The sequence below is a fragment of the Halictus rubicundus genome, chromosome 4 (assembly GCF_050948215.1).
Source record: "Halictus rubicundus isolate RS-2024b chromosome 4, iyHalRubi1_principal, whole genome shotgun sequence".
Lineage (NCBI taxonomy): Eukaryota > Metazoa > Arthropoda > Insecta > Hymenoptera > Halictidae > Halictus > Halictus rubicundus.
In genome coordinates, this window is record NC_135152.1 from 18,307,949 (window position 1) to 18,329,885 (window position 21,937).

A 21,937-nucleotide genomic window follows, 5' to 3' on the forward strand; every position below is an offset into this window, starting at 1 on the left:
TCCTTGTTTTTATATGCTCGTTACAGTGCACAAATTATTATTTCATTGGCTTGATGTTTGAAGAGGCTCAAGAAGCTCGAAACAAAGACACAAAAAGGTTTAGGATTGGCCACACAAGGATGAATACGAGTGTTTCTACAAACTACGACTTAATAGCAATGCTGTTAATTACTTCCATCATAAATTATTATAGGGTGAAATCGCAAAAAATACAAATTCGCTACCGAAAGGTGTATTAGATCTACTTTTAACAAGAACTTCCGTTAACTAATCCCATAAGTAACTTCGTTGGTATCGACAGCGATATCAGCGAAGAATTATTTTTATATTTTTGTATTTAGATATTATTGTTATACTTATTTAATATATTATATTTTTTATTTATTTCTATATTTGTTTTTATAATATTTTTCAATATAAATGTTATTTTTAAAGGTTCTACATACGTTGAATATCATTTCATGACCTAACAGAAAATTTCAATCGGTTTGAAGAAGCATGAAACGATCTATGATTTTTTTGCCACCTAGAATGACCATTCGCGACACTGTGAGAAAAGTTTTATGCAAAAGTTCCTGCTCGCGATAGCCCGTCGGGTCGCAGTTCTCTCGAGAGTTTTCCCGCAGATAGAAGGAATTAAAGGTGCAGGTGGATGACTGTCTTTGAATCGGAGCTTTCCGATTCAGTGGCCGTATCGGGCCAACAGGATGAAATTCATTTTGCAGAAATTGATTATGGACAGTTCGCGAGTGTGTCCATTTAAGAATTATCGTGGAGATAATAACGCGAATCACGACGCGGTGACCGCATTTCGTCTGAAAACGAAATATCTGTCAAAACATTTTACTAAAAACCTTTTCGGTTTTCACTGGATTTGATAGTCTTGCGAGAACTATACACGCGCCATCGACGTTCTATCAGGCTGTCCAACTTCACAGGCAAAGCCTCGCGATGGAAAAACATACTTTCCTCTTGTTTTTGGTCGGACAACCGCACAAAAAGAGAAAAGAATTTGCAGTTTTGAAATAAAAACAAATTTTCTTTTAAATTTTGAGACAGAAAAGTCAATTTTACTGTCGGACTATTTACTCTGGAAACAATAATTGTAATTCTGCAGTTTAGCGGCTGTGCTATTTAAAAAGTTTTCGGTACGAAGAGCGTTAAGATTTTTTGTTCCTTGCTAGAAAATTACAGCTAATTTTAGTACTGAAGTAACTGGTCACTTTTTGCTGAATTTCTTTTGCAGTAAAATTGACTTTTTTATTTCAAAATTGCAAACAATTTACAAGGCTTCACCTGTGAAGTTAGGTGGCTTGATGGCACGTTGATTGAACGTGCATAGTTCCCACGGAACTGTCGAACCCATTGAAACCGAAAAATAGTAACAATTTATTTTTCCGTTGACATTCTCGTGCACTCGTGCACAGAAAGTGGGGCACATAATTTTTATCTAATTGATTATCGAGCGAAAGTACGAATTAACATGAAATCCGCGTGTAGTTGAGAACTTGTTAAATGAATTCCAGCATTTCTACATTTCAATTATGCGTGCAAACGTTCGCCGCCACGTTGACGATTGGCACGATTATTCGAATTTATTTGACGCGACTGTATTGTAAAATATTACGAGATCAGCGTGCAGGTTTTTTTTTTCCAGGTGACGTTAAAGTATAAAAGCATACGATGTAGGTCGCGTGTTCGGAGTCTCTTCCTTACACACGGTTTCCATTTATAGTGCCTTAAAAAAAAAAAAGAGAAACTAAAGAAACAAATCCTACAATCACTGAAATGGAAAATCTCGGAGGCAACGAAAAGAACGTTTCCCTTCGGTTGACTTTGAAATTCTACGAAATTGCTTCTGGGATCAGGATGGCTGACGGGACGCGAACACGTATAGGTATGAGAAGAACTCTCGAAAACAGTCGCTCAGAAAATGAAAGGTGTGAAACTAGAGCAAACTGTAATCCGGACAAATTTGATTTTTAGGTACTGCCCCGTCAGCAATTAATTAATATCGCCCGGCTGAAACCGGAACAATGGAAACTTTGGAATTAACGCACCCAGCAATTGCGAACCAATACTAAGAATTAAAAATTCATAATGCTTTGAAAGTTCACGTTCACTGCACATTTTCATAAATCAACTATTTCATTCATAAATCCCAACGGAATAATGATATCGTGAAATACTGGTTCAAATGTTACAGAAATAATATCTACAGTGAGTGTTAAATGATTTACTATAGCGTTACGAGAGCTTATAATGTGACGTTGATTAACTATTTTGTTAGAATTAGACATAACATTTATCATTGTTATGAAGGAGAGATACCAATTTTCAAATTCAGGCTGATTTTAGTACTCAAAATAATTTTTTAACATCAGCAGGATCTTTTGAATTAAAAAAAAACCTACGGAAGGGAAGGGTGTCTTCGTTTTTCCACCACTCCACATGATGAAAAATCTTCTTTGAACGATCTATCTAAAGACTTCGAGAGCAGATGCTTCGCCCTTTGAAATGAGCCAAGAATTATTGTCTTATGATTCTTCGTCACGAAGTTAATGTTTAAATATTAGCAATTTTCCAATGAAAAAATGCTTCTTTAATTTTGCACGCCAGCGTATTTTGCGTTAATACTTTATCTACCGAAGAGCTATTAACAGACTTTTTAATAACCGAGCTATGTTTAAAACACAGTTCATTTTCTGTCAAATAATATCAGAAGTTACTATATAATTTCCTGGCTTATGGATAAAATTGCTGTCGCTTTCAAATTTTTGATCATTGATTTCAAAAATATTATTAGTAACCTGCCGGTAGACAAATTGTCAGTATAAAAACGAATGCATTAGGTGATTGCAAAAGTTCTTGCCTGATTTGCAGAGATCTTGAAGACCTTATTCAGAAAAAAAGCACACAGTTTTAATGAAAAAGAGGTCCACCAGCTGGTAAAACGTCGAGAGACAATTCTAGAAAATTGTACAGGGTGTTCCAAAATTATGTGTCGTGACCACTCCGTGATTCTGCACCTCTGGATAAGTGGTGATCTCTTAAAACAATGGACCGCAAAAGTGCCCCTGTTCTCAAGGTCAAAATAGGTATATGGTATTGGTACATGGAATAAAATAGTTTAGGAAACTTTAAAGTGGATTTCTAAGAGAACGATTGACTCGAGACCCACGGTTCCTTCGAGACTTGTACTCGTCGCGATGATTACTATACAATGGAATAAAAAGCCATGTTGACCTTGAAAACAGGGTCAAGGTCACTTGTCGGTCCATTAATTTATGAGATCTCCATCTATCCGGAGGTTAGGCTCGCGCTATGGTGGCCACGATATAATTTTGAAAACACCCGGGACTAATCAATGCAGATAGAATCTAGCGCTGTAATTAACTGTTTTATGAATCGAACAGCCATGTTTCCAAATGAATTTTTGAATGTTATTTGAAATTGCTTAACTAACTTTTACAATCATCTGATACCTTGTCAAAGGCCGAGTATGATCGTTGGAAAGAGCGGGGGTGGATGGTTTGATGGGATGAGTAAAGTCAACATTCAAAAATCGTCGACAACTTTAATAGACCAACTAAGCGGAGGATTGAAAAGTAGAATTGATTTCTCATGCTTCTCGGGCTAGAGCCGGAGGTTAATTCCACGAATCCGATCCGTCTCGGAGTTCGGCGGCTCGTCCTCAAATGCTCGCCAATTGTCCAACTTTATTACTCGAAATCCAGTTTTATCCGACTCGATAAAATACGCGGCAATAAAGTTACCAATCGATCTAGGTGGTCCTCGGCGGGGGCAGGCGTCATTTCGTGCCGAAAGTGGTCCAAGATCCGGAGGAGCCCGAGAAAGACGGCAGACGATTGGACGGAAGGAATCTGATCGAAGAATGGTCCAGGAACCACCGGTTGCGGAACATAGCCGCGAAATACGTCGCTAACAAGGAGCAGCTCGTGAACGTCGACCCACGGAAAGTGAACCATCTTCTCGGTAACGAACAGCACAATTCTTTTTACTGTCACCTTCATTATCAGCGAATTCGGATATAATCCGTAACGCGGATTGATCGTAGAGCGTCCCGGATGGTGTCGCGACTTCTCCGGAATGCTCGTCAGTTCATTCGAAACTCGAGATTGGCTTATTTGTGCGATCGCGAGACTGCGGATTTTAATACAAAAGAAAAATTGTTTGCATCGCTTTCGAGAAACAGGAGCCAAAGTGAAATTTCTTTTTTTCGTTAACAATTTTAGTAAGCGGAAACTACTACACCGATATTCTGAAATTCTTTTAATCCATCTACTACTTTAAATTGCATCTACTCGCTTTTCTCATAAATGCAAAAAATGCGCAGTCTAGCTTATTTAAATTGTCCAAGTCGATTGTAGAAAAAACGGAAGTTACAGGAAAATATATTTTCCCTTTTGACCCTCCGACGGCGGAGTCTGGGTCTTTTTTGACCCAGTGCATGAAAATCGTCATTCAATTGCTCAGTTTTTAACGAACTGATTAATTGCACGTTAAAATAATCATTGGATGATCCCAAGCATTATCAGTTATATAGTTATGAATGGACTGCGGATTTCTATGCAAAATAAAAATTTTCCATTTATTTGCAAGATACGGGTTTACATAGATATTTCTTTCTTTAATAATTTTATTGAGCGATGGATGGCAAAAATAGAGGCAGCGCGCTTGAGAATACATCCAATTGTTGTACTATTTTTGTAACGAAATTGATCACAGTTCAAATATCGACGATTTCTCGAGAATCGGAAGTTCAGTGTTCAAATACTTTTTGTACTAACTGTACCTTTGGTGAAATGAAGAAAGTCGAGATTTTTCAGATAGGGTATATCTTGTTTGAAATACTTTGCCAAAGTTTTATTTGAAACTTCAATAAAACTGTTGGATTTGTCGCTCCGGAAGTGCATTCGTGTTGAATGGTGGTAACAGATAATTGAAACTTCGGACGAGCATTCTTGAAATGAAGTTTTCAAAATTGGTACAGAAATATATGAGAAATTTCTAGACTAATTTCGTTAAAATTTAGAGATTTCAAGAATTGTGCGCACACTCTTATAGTAATGCGACGCTAATAAACGTTTACATGGAAATAGGGATAATACAGACACGCACACAGACACAGACATGCACACACATATAAATGTTACAATATGGCAGAAATAATTCGGATTGTGCATCACAACGTTCGACAATTATCCACTATGTGCGATTGCATTAGTCCTCGAATACGATTAGGTCTTAGTTAGGTTGGCCTAATTATAATCGGCCTGACGTTCGTAGAGATTACACAAGCTCTGCCGATTATACAGAGTACACCACTCAATTTGAACCGCTTAAGTGCCTCTCTTATTTTTTATGATACACATATATACCAGAGAAAAATATGATTTGATTTTCCAGGGCAAATATAAATAAACAATTACCTCAATAATACTTGGGGATTGCGGATTTTTATGCAAAATAAAAACTTTCCATATCAGTCGTAGAGAACAAACTATATTAATTATACTTATTTTTCAAGCGTAATGAATATTAAAAAAGAGGTATATAACATATACGTTAACTGATTTTAATATACATTATGCTTTAAAAATAAGTACAGTGTTTACTCTATGTGTGTCCCAAATGCCTAGCCGATAAAAGTCCCAGAACTATCCCCACTGTCCCGGGGTCTACCTCGTCAGGGGTCAAGATGTAGCCGAGGAGTGTAAAGACGCGTGGATCAAAGAATAGTATCTCCTGCGCGATATATGTCCCTGGCTAGATCCGTGTATTGAACATATATCGAGTAAACACTGTATAATTAATATGAGCACAGTAATTGGCACCTCTACGGTAATCGGGTCCCTCACCCTACACATACGTCATCCTTATCATTGGAATATTGCTCTTTTTCAGTTTAGTGAACGATCTTTGAAAACATTGTAATTTGTCATTTCAAGTATTACCGTACGCAACAGTGGATTCATATTAGGCGAGAATATCCCAAAAATTTTCGGAATATGATTTCGTTTCGAAATATTCTCCTTAATTCAGTTACAACGCGATGGGACGCGGGCGAAATTCGATCAGGGATAGAATGGGGATCGATAAAAGTTATCCAGCTGAAAGTTTCGTGGCTCACCGTTTCACGGCGTTCGATGATTTCAGGACTGTTTTCCTATTCCCATATGGACTTCGACGTCGACCGAAACACGAACGGGACCGGTGACCCTTCGCTGGCTGAAATGACTATAAAGGCGCTTCGTGTACTGGCGAAGAATCCCGAAGGATATTTCCTCTTCGTCGAAGGTACGTAGTAGAAAAGAATGGACTCGTATCCTTTCGCGGAACTGCATCTCTCGCTACCGAAAACTGTGATTCACCGCCCGCAATGATTTATCGTCTCACTCGGCTGCTCTTGAAAGAAAAACAGATACGAGATTTTTACTGAAAAATATCAAAGCGTTTTCGGACTGTCACGGCTCTGGACGTTCCGAAACCGATGAATTATCGCGGCCGACTAAAATAGAACGTCTCACGAAGGTACGCGATGTATTTTCTTCCTGGGCAAAACCGCTTCCGCGTTTTTATCGTGGTTTTTGGTGGATACGGTTTACCGCTTATTTATTGTCGCCGAAGCAATTGTATCTGCGGTTTTATATTTATTTCGAATCGTCTTATTTGAGTTCACAAGATGAAATTTAACCAGAGCTCACAATAAGCGATTAACAGTGGCGGACAAGAGAATGTATAAGAATTAGATGATTGCAAAAATTCTTTCATATATTCGTCGCCATTCTTTACAAATCTCTCTGAACATTTACAGGTGTTTGATCATTTACAAGTTTGATCTTCGTCTTCAGTGTTCGAGGTCACTTGAAGGTCATGCCGCAGTACATAAATTTGTAGCTTATTTCTCGCACAATAAGCCACACTTTTCTCAGGCGATCTGTTCGTATCTTCCGTTTGCCCTTTACGTGACGTGTAATGAAAATATGAACATTTTCATATGGTTCATATTTTCATGGTTATGTCATATGTGGGTGACGCGATTCCTCGATTATCTCTAAAAATTAATTTTATTCGCGGTATCCTCGCTTAAACACAATTTACAGTTGATGCAGAAAAGCATAGAGATTCGCAGACTACTCGTAATTCAAATCTTTAGCGAGAATATGATTCAATTTAATGCTTCCGGGGTTGTTGCGCGCAGGGAAACGCGAATTTCTTATTCCAAGATTGAGTCAGCATTCCGTACAGTATGGTGTTTATAGCTTTACCGCCCTCTGGTAACCGGTATGTACATCTTGTGTTCTTTCGTTGCCGGGAAACGCATTTTCTCTTGCAAAATATACCCTTTTTTCTTCTGCTTTTTCTCGCCCTTGTTCCCTGCTCCGAAAAACCGCTGATCCAACCTCTTTCGTAACCTTTCGTACAACTTTATTTGGTACGAAAGCTGACACGTACTTTAAATGTTCAACATGGGCCCACATAAAAAGGTTGTCAAATACAACTTTTAGTATTTTCTCTGCAATTCCGATCAATTGCAATTTTTAAAAATTCTTTTTTCACGTCACGTAGTAAACCAGTTGTTCCAACTTCCAAAAAAGAATCCAAGTCGCATGGTCCAAAGTTGTCGTTTTATTAAGAGTGTCCGAACATTAATACGAGCCACTGTACCTGTTTACTGGATCAGTAGTCCACCAATCAGTGGGTCGGAACCGATGTTGTCAGACCGGGGAAATTGAGGGGAATACAGGTACCCCCCACCCTCTCTCTATTATTACCGGATTAGTCACGTGACATTTTCACGACAGAGACGAAGCGCGTCACGTGCCATGGAGGAAGAGATTAGGGGAACGGCGTCGTAGAAGGGGTAAGGTAAAGTGGGGGAGACATGTCTCGATCTGGCAACACTGGTCGGTGCTACGCGAACGCTCGCCGAGGTGTCGGAAAGGCACGAAACTTGGGTTTTTTCGGACGTGCCTAAGTCGCACTACATGCCTGAAGGTCAGAGTGCGACGAGGTATTCGTTGCCATAAAATTTTTCCCTGCTAATTAGGAACCGACAAAAGTCTTCAAGAGAGACTGCAAGGGAGGTGCAAATGAGCACCTCACGTATACATACTTCAAGCATCGACAACTTTCTTATTTTTACGAATTGAAACACATGTTCCGCAGATATATTTTTGAATACATATACTTCAAGACAATACAATTAGAATTATTCAACGTTCTGGACCATTGCACTTTTAACGCACGGGCTTTTTCGTGCCGAAGAATAGACGCGCTAAAATGACCAGGAGAAAAACAGGTGGAGAGAAAGAATTCGCAGAATTCGATCTGGCTGAGATTTTTGCAGGCTGCTACGATAAAGCACACTTTCCAATTAGTGGGGAATGCGCTCGGACCTGTGTCGAAAATGTTCATGCCTCGGTGAGGATGAAACCGTTTAGAAAAATTGTAGTTCCGATAGTAAAGTGTCGTGCTGTTTGGCAGCCCCTACCATTCGCCGATCCTCTCTTGGACCGGTCTGTTGAATTCCGAGCTCTAGCTGTCGCGTTATAACTTTCATTCTCTGTAAATCAATCACCTTTTCGGCTCGCGAAACTGTGATTAAATCTCCCACGCGGTACCGACCAATTCCACTTGTACAAAATTTCAACGTTGTAGCAGTATTTCAAGAATGGAGACAACGCCGCTGTAATAATCGGGATTGTAAAACGCGCGGAACATTCGAATTCGAATTGCAGATTTGGGTATTTAAACTCGAACGAGCAGCATGCGCGTGTAAATCGAAAAACGGGAGCCGGAGACTATTGAAACAAGCCTCTGTTTAAGCGGTTATTTGAATCAAATTTTTATTTCATCTCCCGTCTGCGGTGTCCTTTTATTTCAGTGAATATCTCTCGAATGGTAATGTGTTTGATTAGCGACGTGAATATTGTCCTGTAACGATCGAAATTTTATGTTTAAACTGAATTTTCAGTTTCCTGCAATTGCTTGCATTGTGCTGCACGGAAAAATTATGCGTGATGTGCACTATTACAGTTTAAAATTGAAGGTAATACTTAGTATGAAATATTTCGTTTTTTTTTTTTCAATTAATGGGGCGTATTGTTTGTCATATATATGTAATTTTTAATACTATTAATTATTGTACAATCTTGCTCATATACTAAAAATTATGTTTAGACATTCAGACTTTTTTTTTATGTATTTCTTTTAATTTTCTGATTATTTTCTTTTATTTTTTGTATTTATTAGACATTTGTTAATGCCTTTTCAACAGCTTCTGAAGTAAATGTCTGTTGAAAATATCTGATCATTTATTTAATGGATGAATGGATGAATGGATGATGATGGATGCATTTGATGTTAGCGTACTTAATTGAAGAAATGACGAAACAACATGGCCGGGTGAGTATGTAGCCTGTGATATCATTGATTCTCATTGTCCTCGATATTTCTTTTAAGTTGCTGTTTGGACTTTTTTACCCGAAGGATTTTAGCCGGTATATTTGTCTCCTAGAATCGAGTTAGGTTTAAGTCTGATCTAGGGTAGGTCCGAGTTAAAACTGGCTTAAGTTTCTTCACGATTTTCTACCCCTCATTCGTTACCGTCTTCACAGTTCTTGGAGTTTCCTCACGCATCCTTGGTTTCCTTTTCTACTTCAATAACCTTTCTTTATTTGACCCCACACTTTTTCTTTCTCGTCCTTTTCGAAGATCTTGCAATTAAATTCGTCGGGTTAGTGTTCAATTCGATTCCGTTCAAACAGGCTGAGAATGTAATTTATAAGTTATTTGGATTATTTGATATGTGAATATTACGTTACATAATTGATCTATAACCGTTTCGAACACGGTGTACAGGTTTGTTCATAACATCTAATCAAGTAAACATCTACGGTGTTAACGGCTTACAGCATAATAACTGGGAAAATCTACATGTTATTTTGACGTTTCCCTAATCACTAAATTATGAAAGGAAACTTTCCGGACCCACGGTTAAAATTTCTAATTAAGGAAAAACGCGTTCGAAGTTTAAAGTGTAGTGCATACAGGTGTGCGATACATTTATAAATAATCAGATACGTTTCCGAAATTTTAAAAGATAAAATTACAGGACTCTGTAACTTCTTGTCAAAATGAAAATTCTACCATTTTTGAAAAATCGGTTCAATAGTTCTACAAATGGCAGAGTATCGTTATCCCTTACATAAAAAGTGTGTCAAATTGGCAGGAGGGTCAGACGAGGGTTAAACAGCTCGCATACTAGCCACGTTTAATGCTAGGTAGGTTTAATGTTGGCAAAGTGCATGTTACTAAATAGCTAACAACCGTCGCTAAATTTGTCTAAACCATTTCCAAAAGAAAAAGTCTAGAACAGTCATTCCGCAATATTCCGCTAATTCAGTTAGCAGGTAATTCCCAAGGCTACACGAGGTATTAACTCCTACAAGAGAGATTTGCCGGGAACACTGGTGACGAATTCTTATCTGGGGAATCCGTTGAGCCTGTGACGCGGGCGCTAGTTACTCGGACCGAAATTTGGATTTTAATCCGAACAACCAGGGGCGTACCGGGGTACGGGGAGCGGGCAAGGGAGGGGGTCTGACGAGTTACGTTCTCGGCGGCGTTAATGCGTCCGACGTACTTTACGCTGGCAATCGCGGTCGCCTGTTAAAGTCCTCGTAAACCTTTTACACGCGTTTCGCCCGTTGCCAGCTACCTGGCTTCGAGGCGAGAAATTCCGGCGATCCGTCGGGACGGTTCTCGGTCACATCAGAACACTTTTTCGGAGAGAAACTCCGGGATGGGAGGGGGGACGATGCGTGAAGCCGGCCGGACCGATATAAATAGAAAAAAATGCTCTCGCCCACAACCTACCCATTCCCTCCCTCTCGAGTAACAGAGAAATAAGGTTTCCGCTCGACAAAGCCGCAACCCTTCAGCCCCTCGTCTAACACGCGGACTCCAAGCCCCAGGGTTTTCGTCGTTCGCTCGAGCGCCGGCGCTGTTGCTTCCGGTTGTTTTGAGCGGTTTATAGCTGAAGAGTAATGGCACCGGGATTAATAAAGAACTTGACGACGGAAGAGATTAGGACACAAAATATTGGACTTATAACGCGACGGCCGGTCCGTCGCGACGGTAAAACCGAATATGGGGCAATTTTTTATGAAACACTGCCTCGATAGCACAGCCCCCCATCGAACTTCACGGTGTCGTTTTTTTATATTATCGATTTTGTCTAGCCGACTCATATTTATGATATTGACCGTAGCAATACCCCTTTTTAATGCCTGCGACGAAGAGTGTCATTAACCTCTCGCACTACAACAACCGAGTCAGGCTCGTGACAGAGATCGAATGTTCTCAATTTTCTTCGAAACGAAATAAAATTTTATTTTGTCGTCGTTAATATAGTGACTGTAAAGAATATTTTAATATTTTAAATTTCCGAGTTTGGAAAAATTGTCGGTATTTAACTTGTGGTGATTTTTATCACTATATTCACGGAGCACTAACAATGACTATTTCACATTACTTTATAAAAATAAAGAATATAAAGAAATAAAGAAACAAATTTATTAAATAATTCCTCGTGGATGCATTTGATGAAGTTAATTTTTGCGCTACTATTCGTTTACAATACTAAGACACGCAAACTCATTTATATCACTTTCCTAACATATTTTGCTGAATTTTTATATGACTTAAGGAAACCAATATTTTCATTGTATTACTGCTGCTGAATTTTATGTAATTTACATGCCAGTAGGATGTATGTAGCACGATCGAATGAAAAATATCCAACCGAAGTCTTGGAACTGGTTGCGATATTTTTATTGCAGTATTTTAACAGTTTCCAATTTTTCTTCGTATTGTTTCATTTCCGTAGCAAAAAGTACTTAAGCTGTAGAGTGTAGAATATCGGGTGATAGCCCTTTTTATTTCTTTTCCGGTAGTAAATGCTCGGCCATTTAAAAAGTTTTACTGTGACCCAAAGTGGTTAAATTTTGCTGGCGCAATGGTATTGTAATCGTGGTAAAAAAGTTTACAATTTACAATTCTTCGTGAATCCTAGCAAATGTAAATCCCGCTAAAAAGCCTTGAAGTTTCAGGGTGGGGTACAGTTATCGGACTTAAAGGTGATAGTTCGGTATAGGTAGACACAGCCGAACATTTTGCACTTTCAATTGCTCTTACAGGCATAACCAAAGTGTATATTGTAAGCTTTGTTTGCTTGTTAATTAAGAATTTAAGTTTGAATCTTTACGACAATGCAATCGAACTAATTTGTATTCAATAAGTTTTCGACGAATTTTGTTGGAAATATGTTTTGAATAATTTAACATTTAATGCCTCAAGTTTGCACTTTACTCATATTAATATATCATAATAAAAATTATAATATTATATACCTTTCAATGGTATGTTTTTTACGTATACAAAATTTTTGCAACGTTTCCAGTGCTGCAAACTAGGCTGACATATTTGCAGAATATAAATATTCGCTTTTAACTTTATGTTCGTGCTTCAGTTGCATATGCAACATATTATTTTCATGCATTGCATGCTTTTGACAGTCGCGTCTCGTACATTAGATAAAACCTATATTGTATCAGCTACATTTGAAATGTGGAAATTCATTAAAATTTGTTGAATATGGAATTTATTACGTATTACATTTATTGGTTTTATAGCGTCCCAATATAACTTACCAGAAATTAGAATTCGGGAAATGAAATAGTAGCTTTTATTTAATAAATACATCCGATTGTACTCTCCGCTGCGATGATGGGTGCAGTAATCTAATTACAATACAATTACATTACAATAGTAAAATGTTCATTGATTTCTTTGGAATAATTTTTATTTTTTATTTCATTATAACGTGAAATGAAATACCGTTGTTTTGATTACAACTCAGTATATTGTACAGTTTGATCGGTTAAACTTTGCCTCAGGAAACCAGAAATTTTTTACTTTTTTAAATGTAATTCTGTAGATTTTGGCGAGAAAATGCCGAAAATCCAAGATTCAATCCTAGGAAATCACTAGTTCAAAAGTTGTGCGTGTGTAAAGATGTGCGATTTTCAACGTTTTTTAAAACATTTATGTGATACTAGATTTTGAGATTCGAACTCTGTGATCTCATAATCAACTTTTTCTTCCACTTGTCACTTCAGTGTATTAACACTATTGAACGCGAACCGTTAATCAGATTTCGCAGCTAGTGATGCCAACACAGTTTTTTATCGCATCTTTGACAAAAACGACCGGATGTTGAAGCCGTTTTTATCAAAGCGAATCGTACAGACGCAAATTAGGAACGATCAGATGCGCGAACTCGTTCCTTTTCACTGTTTTTTCTATTCGCATGCGCTTGGTTTTTATCTGCCGACATTTTCGTCACGACACTCCTAAGCATGTTGACGGAAGTGGCCTCTCGACATGGCACGAGCAACGATAAGATATCGCGGAATGAACAGAGGAAGATCCAGCATCCTCGGCCAGATTTTTTTGTTCAAGGGGTTCACGTCGTGAGCTCTTGAACATGGTTTGCGCCGAATGACATAATTTCCTCGGGGATGCTTACTTTCATCCGGTGTTAAATTCGGGAAAATTTCCGGCACAGTTCTCCACGTTCCTATCAATTTTACGGAATTTCGAGCGAACCACCGAAATTTGACTGTGTAATTTGGCACGAACAGATACAATGGAAACAGGTAAAAAATTTTAACGCGGCTATAATCTCACCAGTAATTATAATTTCTTTTTGTTTGTTCAACTCTCAGAACAAATGTTCAGAACTCGTCCTACATTTCATATTTCGGACATTGTTCCAATGGAACTGAAATACGGCTACAGTACCTCTTTTAATTTCGTAAACTGCTATAATGGAAGCAAAATATGATCGAAATACTTTACTTATATTTAGTCGATACCTTCTTTCAGTTTTTATATCTCTGCTCATGTACACATTATTATGAAATATGAAGTTTCTTTTCTGTCATTACTAAGTCATTTATTTGTTCCCAAAGTGTTTAAAATTAAATATATTGATTTATTCAAATTATGTAATTCAACGAGATTATAATATGATCTAATATATTATAGTACATTATGCTATATTCTAGTACATTCTAGGATATTATATTAAATTCTAGTATTTTGTGGTATAGCGTAGTATATTTTCGTATATTCTAGTATATTATACTATATTCTAGTACGTTATACTATATTCGAGTATATTATGCTATATTCTAGCATATTCTAGGATATTATATTAAATTTTAGTACATTGTAGTATAGTGTAGTATATTTTAGTATATTCTAGTATATTATACTATATTCTAGTATATTATGCTATATTCTAGCACATTCTAGGATATTATATTAAATTCTAGTACATTGTAGTACAGCGTAGTATATTTTAGTATATTCTAGTATATTATACTATATTCTGGTACGTTATACTATATTCGAGTATATTATGCTATATTCTGGTATATTCTGGTATATTCTGGTATTCTGGTATATTTTACTATGTTCTAGTATATCGTACTATGTTCCAGTGTACCATAGTACATTCCAGTATATTCCAGTACACAAATATATCCACTGTAGAATTTCGACACACAGAATACAACTTTTAAGAAAAACTCGAAGCTCCGCAAGAAAAGTTTCCGCGAATTCGACTGGATTGATTCTCGGAATCTAGATTGCTACCGTAATAGGTCGTTTAGGCCAACTAATAAGCAGTAGAGGACTACCATAACTCCCTTGAACATTGCGCCGCTAATACGGCATCAGAAATTGCAAACCGGAAACGCAACTATGTTCGTGAAACATGGTTGAAGTTCGAAACTCAATAACCGAAGGACCAAGTCGGTGGCCCGAATCTTGGCGGACTAACGACAAGGGGGTGGCGTGGGCGGTGTGTTTGATGCGTTCGCCCGATCCTGGAACCGACGACCGGCGTATCGTGCCAAAATCTGTCAGCAGGAGATGCATTTTCCAGTTTGCCATCCGTGGGAGCAACAGTTGTCGCGCCCCGGGAAACTTTGCCCACCGGATATAGATTTCAACGGCGGCAATCGCAACCTGCGCGTGTCGACGTTACAACAGAATGAAACACGACCAACGAAGCTACTTAACCCTCGGACGATCGATGTTTCCGACAACTGAACGCCGCCGATGATTAACACCCGTTCAAAGAATACTTCAGTTTTTTCTGCGCTTTGTCCCTAATAATCACCTCCATAATTATTTTCTAATTTATAACGATCACTTCCAGAATTAATTATTTATTATTTATTGTGCGTGATACACGGCGATAAATATATTACCTCTGTAGAATCTTACGCAGAATATTTGTGGACAGGATATTTGCCATTATTTCGTGATATTTTATCCACCTTCTGCGCTTCTTCTGACATCTCTTCGGAGACATTCGCTGTAGAGTATTCGCGAACGCATAATCTGATAATGAGTTATGACGTTATCGACTAGTAATTAACACGTCTAAATTAATCACACTGTCGAAACGTGAAACCTGGTAACCGCAGAACTTTCGTTCACGTCAGTGCAAACCGCCAGAGGATATCGATTACGATAGTGTTACAATTTGGCTTGTTAACTAGACGAGCAAATATTGAAAATAGATGAACGAGGAAACGCTTTGATTACTTGCTTAACCCAATCTTAACTTCACCCATCCATTTTCTTAAGAGGTCCATATACGTGTTTTACTTTTCGAAAATGTATATTCTGCTTGTATGAACTTGTATGTTTGGGGATGACCCTAAACGTTTGAAGCTCAAACGATGCCGAAATAGAATTGATTGTTGCCGAAGGAGAAGCACCTTTAGACAGTCAAAAGAAGCAACAGCTTCGGATAACGATGCTGGGAAGAGTGACCTGCGAGCGCGAACTCCTTACTCAACCTAATAGACGAAGAGCCTAATAGAGTGTCCGGGAACTTTATCAACGTACCGTGTGCAACGAGCGTGGCAGTGAACGTGTTGATACAGCATACTTTATTTTTCGAGGCACAACAGTTTTCACTGGAAACTTTGCTCCCATTATTTTTGTCCTCGTGCCTTCAGGGTTTTCCCTTTTTCTTTGCGTTGCGATTATTTAATGAGTGCCCGGCATTGTGTGCTGTTCATGTGGCTTCTATCTGCAGCTACTCCTGCCGCCTAGACGTAAACAAAGCCGCCAAGAACGCAACAAAACAAAGCAGGCAAACAGAAAACCGGATTTCGTCGAAGCTATCGAGGTTCTATTCCCTTTAAATTGCCACTCTGCGCGTAAAATCACGTTCCCGTATATAGCGAACGCAGGACGCTGAACGCCTCTTCGGTGCAGGCCGCCTTTGAAAAGCGAGCCTTTCCGAGCGGTCGAGTATGTGTTCAGCGCCGCGTGCGGTGTACACGTGGGAACGCTGCGTAACGTGTCGCAAACAGAACATAATGTTCGCCAACAAACTCGACCGTTCTAAGCGCGCAGCTAGCTGGCGAGGAGGCGCCGCCTGGTCGGTTCCGACAATTCGGAACACGGTTGGACCTTTTAGCGTGATGCCTAAGGTGGGCCACTTGGATGCTCCATTTCTCCGCAAGCAAGTAGCCTGATTACCCGGAACGACCGCGGGCTAGGAGGAGTCGGCTTGGGAATAGATTCAACCCAAAACTATCCTCTCTCTCTCTCTCTCTCTCCCTTTCTCTCCCTCTCTCTTTCTCTCCCCCTCTCTGCTCTTCCCCCTCTGTCCACGCATTCACGCATTCGCGTCCCGCATTGACCCAACTATCAGGACCGCCTTTACCCAGCCCAGCTGCATCAAACTTTAAGTTCGAAGGGCTTCCAAGGAGTTTCACCGGTCCATTCGGACCAGCGGCCGTTGGGCGGTTCGATAATTGAATCCGGGATTCTTGCGGGTCGTTCTGAATAATTAGCGTTAACTGTTACGGCTGCGGTCCCTTTCTTGGACGTTCGTGCTCCCGCTAATGCTGATGACGCTCGTTTTGTTCTTCGGCCCCGTAAACCCGTCCCGTAGCTCCGCTTCTCCTCTGTTGTTTCTTCTTTCGCCGACGCGAAACAACGATATCGGCGCCGAGTACGAAACAACGTAACGAGAGTCCTCGTGCTTTGTTAACAATCTGCCCCGGGGAAAATAAATACAATTACACGGGACATTTTATTCGTTGTTTTCGCCGACTCGTTACGCCGCGCCGCTTTGCTCCGGCCATTGAAATTGTTCCCACGGAAACGGTTTCGCGGAGTACAGAGGATCTAAGAAAGTGAAATCCTGATAACTTGTTTGTGGATGTTGCCTGATCAATTGTGTGTTCGGCATTCCGAACATTTTTCAGATTTTGCAGGATCGAATCGGCAATTTTATTCATATTGTTCATTGGGCTGCCATTTCGTTTTGGGAGGTTTGACTTATTTGGCCATGCTTAAAAAAGGGGGGATTTAACAGTATTGTCTGTTGCGTGTGAAGCTATCGACGAGTAAATTCTGTTAATTTTATTTAATTTTGTCTGCGGTATTTAAATGTAATTATATTTCTAAAGGGATACTTAAAATTGAATAAAATAGGGGCATAAAAATTGAAGAGAAATGGTAAATAAAATAGGATTGAGTATTGTTATTACTCTCGCATCGATATATCAAAAGTGGAACAGATATTTTGGAGATCTCGTGGCATTGTTTGTAATTATTGTTTAGGGATTCTTTCATGAGTTCACAGTGTTGTTATGTTTGTTGAGTTTTCCGAGCAGGAAAATATTGAAAATGCGCGAGAGGATGTTGTGTCGTTTTGTTTAAAAACATTTGGAGTACGTTGCGTCGTTTTTTATTTTTCATTTTTCGTGTGCCCATATTTCGTCCCTCCAGTGTTTCACCCGAAAAAGGAAGTCACTTTTGACCGCAAATTCAGCTCTCGGCCACGAACAAGACATCCACTTCCATTCTTTTTTCCAGAAATAGAGGCAATGCGCTCCGAGGCATATCGGCAAACCGTGCTTAGAGGTATAACGTGTTCTACAAACAGAACGTGCTTTACTTACGTTAATGTGCATAAAACGAGGAACGCTGAGAAATATAATACCGAATTAATGCGTCATTTAATCAGTGAGGGGAAACAAATGGCTATTGTCACTCGCGGGAAATAATATACATTATTTATCTATCGGCATCCTGTTAATATAAAATTTTTTAAAAATTGTCCTGCTTCGACAGGAAGTTTAAAAATATTTTACATAATAATATCAAACGAAACGATTAAATTACGTTACTGGGCCCGACTTGTTATTTAACGATTGAAGTCGCTATTGCCATTGAAGGATCCATTAAAAAGTTCTTAGTTATAGATCGAGGGCTTTTGAAAATAATGAAATAATCACCAATAGATAATGCGTTGAGAACTATCTAGGAAAAACTGACGTTTAAATGTATAATCAATATTTTCGTTAAAATTCGATGAACAAGTGAACAGTTAGCGTTAATTTGATTCGAGAGTATTGTTGACGTCCTTACGTAGCAGTACCTTCGCGGATTACCGGGTGTCCGTTATTAGAGGGCGTCGGACACATTTGTCAAAGGCATCCTCTAATTGTTTTGCGTGTCATGGCACCGGTTGCGTGTCGTTACTAAGCATAATTTGCGAATGATGTATTCTGCAGGTGGTAGAATTGACCACGCGCATCACTATAACAACGCTTATCGAGCACTGGACGAAACACTGGCGTTGGAGGAAGCGGTGCGGGCAGTAATGAAGGAAGTCGACCTGTCGGAAACGCTACTCGTCGTGACGGCAGATCACTCGCACGTGCTTACACTCGGCGGTCTCGCAACGCACCGTGGGAATCCTATATTCGGTAAGTGACACGATAAACCACTGTCTGATGTAGCACCTATCTTCCATCGGGGATCGCGTGATATTAAGAGATACAGCCTGTTTAACGGTCTCGGTTTGTCGTTACGTTTCACCGATAGCCAGTCAATTAAGAGCCAAGACTCCGTAGATTCGCGATAAGGTAGAGTGACCACGTTACCGACAAAAATAGGCGAAAAATGGTTTTACGCGCCTCAACTTTTTTGTCCTTGTATGAGAATATTTTGTCGCTGGGAAAGGGCTCATTCGAAACAGGAGGGTTCAATCTAGCGCGCGCTGGTCATGAGCTGACGAGATTATGCAGATGTTTGGTAATATAAGCGTTAGAAGTAGGCAAAAAATTGACGATGTGCATGCCGTGGAATCCAAGCATTTTTATTAAATCGGATGAGTTTTTTGTATTCTATATTTTGTCTTGATTCTCTGCGAATTAAAGCTAAAAACTTGAGCACGTTTCTGGCGTCAGAATTTATAATATCGATAATACAGAAGCAAAAAATGTTAAGACCCGCCGGATCAAGACCAAGACAGATCTTAAGTCAGTGGCTGAAGGCTGCGAACGGAAATTACACAGCAGCTACCGACCTGCTGACTCTGCAAAAGTCACGTGACTACCCTTGGCCCTTAAGCCTTAGCACTCTGAGGCGACTGTGAGGCGCCACTAAAACTTGCTGTCTTATTATTCAGAATATTTTTTACATTATTAAACTTGTTTGTATTTCATAAATTACTAAACATCTCAGTATTGTACGAGTAAATTGCAGCATTTTCGTATGTATAACATGAAAAATAAATATATATATATATAGAAGGGAAATATTCTTGGTCGGAAGAAATGTTTCGTTTTGTAGTTAAAATAGCTTCGAGTGCAAAGGGTTAAGTGTCTTCTGATGTAAAGCGCCATTTTGTAGGTCGTGTTTGGAAAGCTTTGTAAGCAAATCAAAGGAGCGTTTTGTACTGAGATTTTTCAGAATTAATTCACAGGACACCATTTATAGGATCTTTGACTTTCTCTGGGTAAACTAACCGGAATCGATAAGTACAGGGTGTTCCAATCAGAGCGCGGCTACAGCAGACGGATTCCGACGTGTTAGAGTAAAATTGGACATTGTGGTCTAAGAAAAAATTCAATCATTTTATTCATCAGAAAGAATCCAATTTTATTTGAATTATCCCGAAGGAAATGAAGTCTAGTCAAATTAACTGACTAATCATTCAAGGCTACGGTCACACAAACGTTTTTGCAACGAACGGTACCATGGAAGTTGCTACGGTGTATATACAGAATACGTTATTCCATAATTTATTACCTCCATTTAATATCGTTATTACGTCTAGAACGATGAACGTTGGCGAGTCACGCAATTAACTTCATATCTCGAGTTTGGTTGAAAATTCAGAAGAATTAAAATTGACAGAACAGAACGTTATATATTCCCACGATTTCATACAGTAAAACGAAACTTTAAAATAAAACCACACATTATTTCACATATGATAAATCATTTCTTGAAAGTAACGGGGCGTTCAGTGTTGATGAAATTACAAAGTACAATATATCATGTAGTATATGTAGCAAATATTCGCATATAAGTACATATAAAAGACGTGGAAAAAGTAATTGACACATTTGAATTTAAATTCATATCAAAATGTGTTAGACAAAATAGTATACAAAAATTAATTCTTACGATTTAAAACGAAAGTAGTTTATCGTAATTCTATGAATAGTTCAATTTCTGCAAATCTCCAGATATCATAAGATCGGAGCGCAGCCAGAAATAGTAATGAAAGAAATATTAAGTAAATCTTCGTAATTCCTTATTACGTCTACAACATGAAAAATAATTAATTCGATAATATGAACTCTGAACTGAAAAATATTCCGCTAACGCAACGCCTCGGTCTTAATGGGTTGGATACGTAATTTTCACCGGATGTGATCACCAGATTGAGTGCACCCGGCAAAAGTTCCGCGAACGATTCCATAGTCCAGAGATCATCCTTTGAAATACAGTCGCAGTAAACGTAAGGATCGTACCTGGCACGGAATAACCCGCGGTATACCTTCCAATATCGTGCCTCTTTATTAACCTCGTTACTCCTTTGATTTCCTTTTTCCCCCCAGGAAAATGTAAAAGGAGGTCGAAGACGAGAACACGCTCTTCGCCGTTCGCGTATGTTGAACGGAAGCCCGTCGATATAATTGACATTTTTCCCATATTTCTCTTCCCGGTTTGTTCAGCAAAAAATGTTCTATTCCCGGTATATTAAATTCGCGGAAAGCGGCGGAACAACTGGAAAGAGAAAAATCCTCGATAATCTGTAACACGGCGAGACAGAGACTTGATTCGTTATACACGGTTGATCAAGACCGACAAGGCAATTATAGAGAGACAGGAGTCACGATTCCGCGATTGAAAGCCCATTTATTGTCGATTGAATCTATCGTTCATCGGAGATAACGACGCGAGATTGTAAACTTGCAAGGTCCGTCAAAGCGGGTGTACTATAGTTACGTGTCGAACTATTATAGGACGACCGGAGTGTCTGCGAAAAATTCTACACCGATAGAACATCCATTGTCGTGGATCAATTTGGATCGCGGGCATTTAAAGAAATATTTTCTCCTATGATTTAAATGTCTTGTGGTAAAAAGGTTTCGGATTTATTTCATAGCCTTTCAAGAAAGGCCCTGGACACAAAGATTTCAACCATGAACCAACTACCCTGGTATGGTAATCTAGGGACAGTTATTAAAAATCCTTTCAACGTTCCATGTAGTTCTTCGGGTAATTGTAACAATTTAACGAAAAGAAGTCCGTGACAAAAATTGATCCGATGTCACGTATGCTGGTCAAATTTTTCGAAGTAGCTCCTGGTCCGTACAAGTCACAGAAAATTCTGATTTTGTTACTCATTAATCACGCGCTAATTTTCGAAGCCCCTTGTTTGTAGACTTCATACGCAGTTACGTAAATAAAGGCACTCGTTCGTTTCATCAGGCAACTGGGAAAT

The 21,937-nt window shown here is 39.0% G+C and overlaps 2 protein-coding genes across 2 annotated transcripts in view; one reads left to right on the forward strand and one right to left on the reverse strand.

Moving 5' to 3' along the window:
- Positions 1-6,250, reverse strand: part of LOC143353694 (uncharacterized) — a 43,787-nt gene extending 37,537 nt beyond the window's left edge. The window contains exon 1 of the mRNA XM_076787201.1: positions 6,155-6,250. The gene's annotated coding sequence lies outside the window, so the exon portion shown is untranslated. The remainder of the gene's footprint in view (positions 1-6,154) is intronic.
- The window catches only part of LOC143353697 (alkaline phosphatase), a 414,446-nt gene that overhangs the window by 341,153 nt on the left and 51,356 nt on the right, over positions 1-21,937 (forward strand). The window contains exons 5-7 of the mRNA XM_076787203.1: positions 3,789-3,996; positions 6,181-6,321; positions 18,708-18,902. Coding sequence (XP_076643318.1) covers positions 3,789-3,996; positions 6,181-6,321; positions 18,708-18,902 — 544 coding nt within the window. The remainder of the gene's footprint in view (positions 1-3,788; positions 3,997-6,180; positions 6,322-18,707; positions 18,903-21,937) is intronic.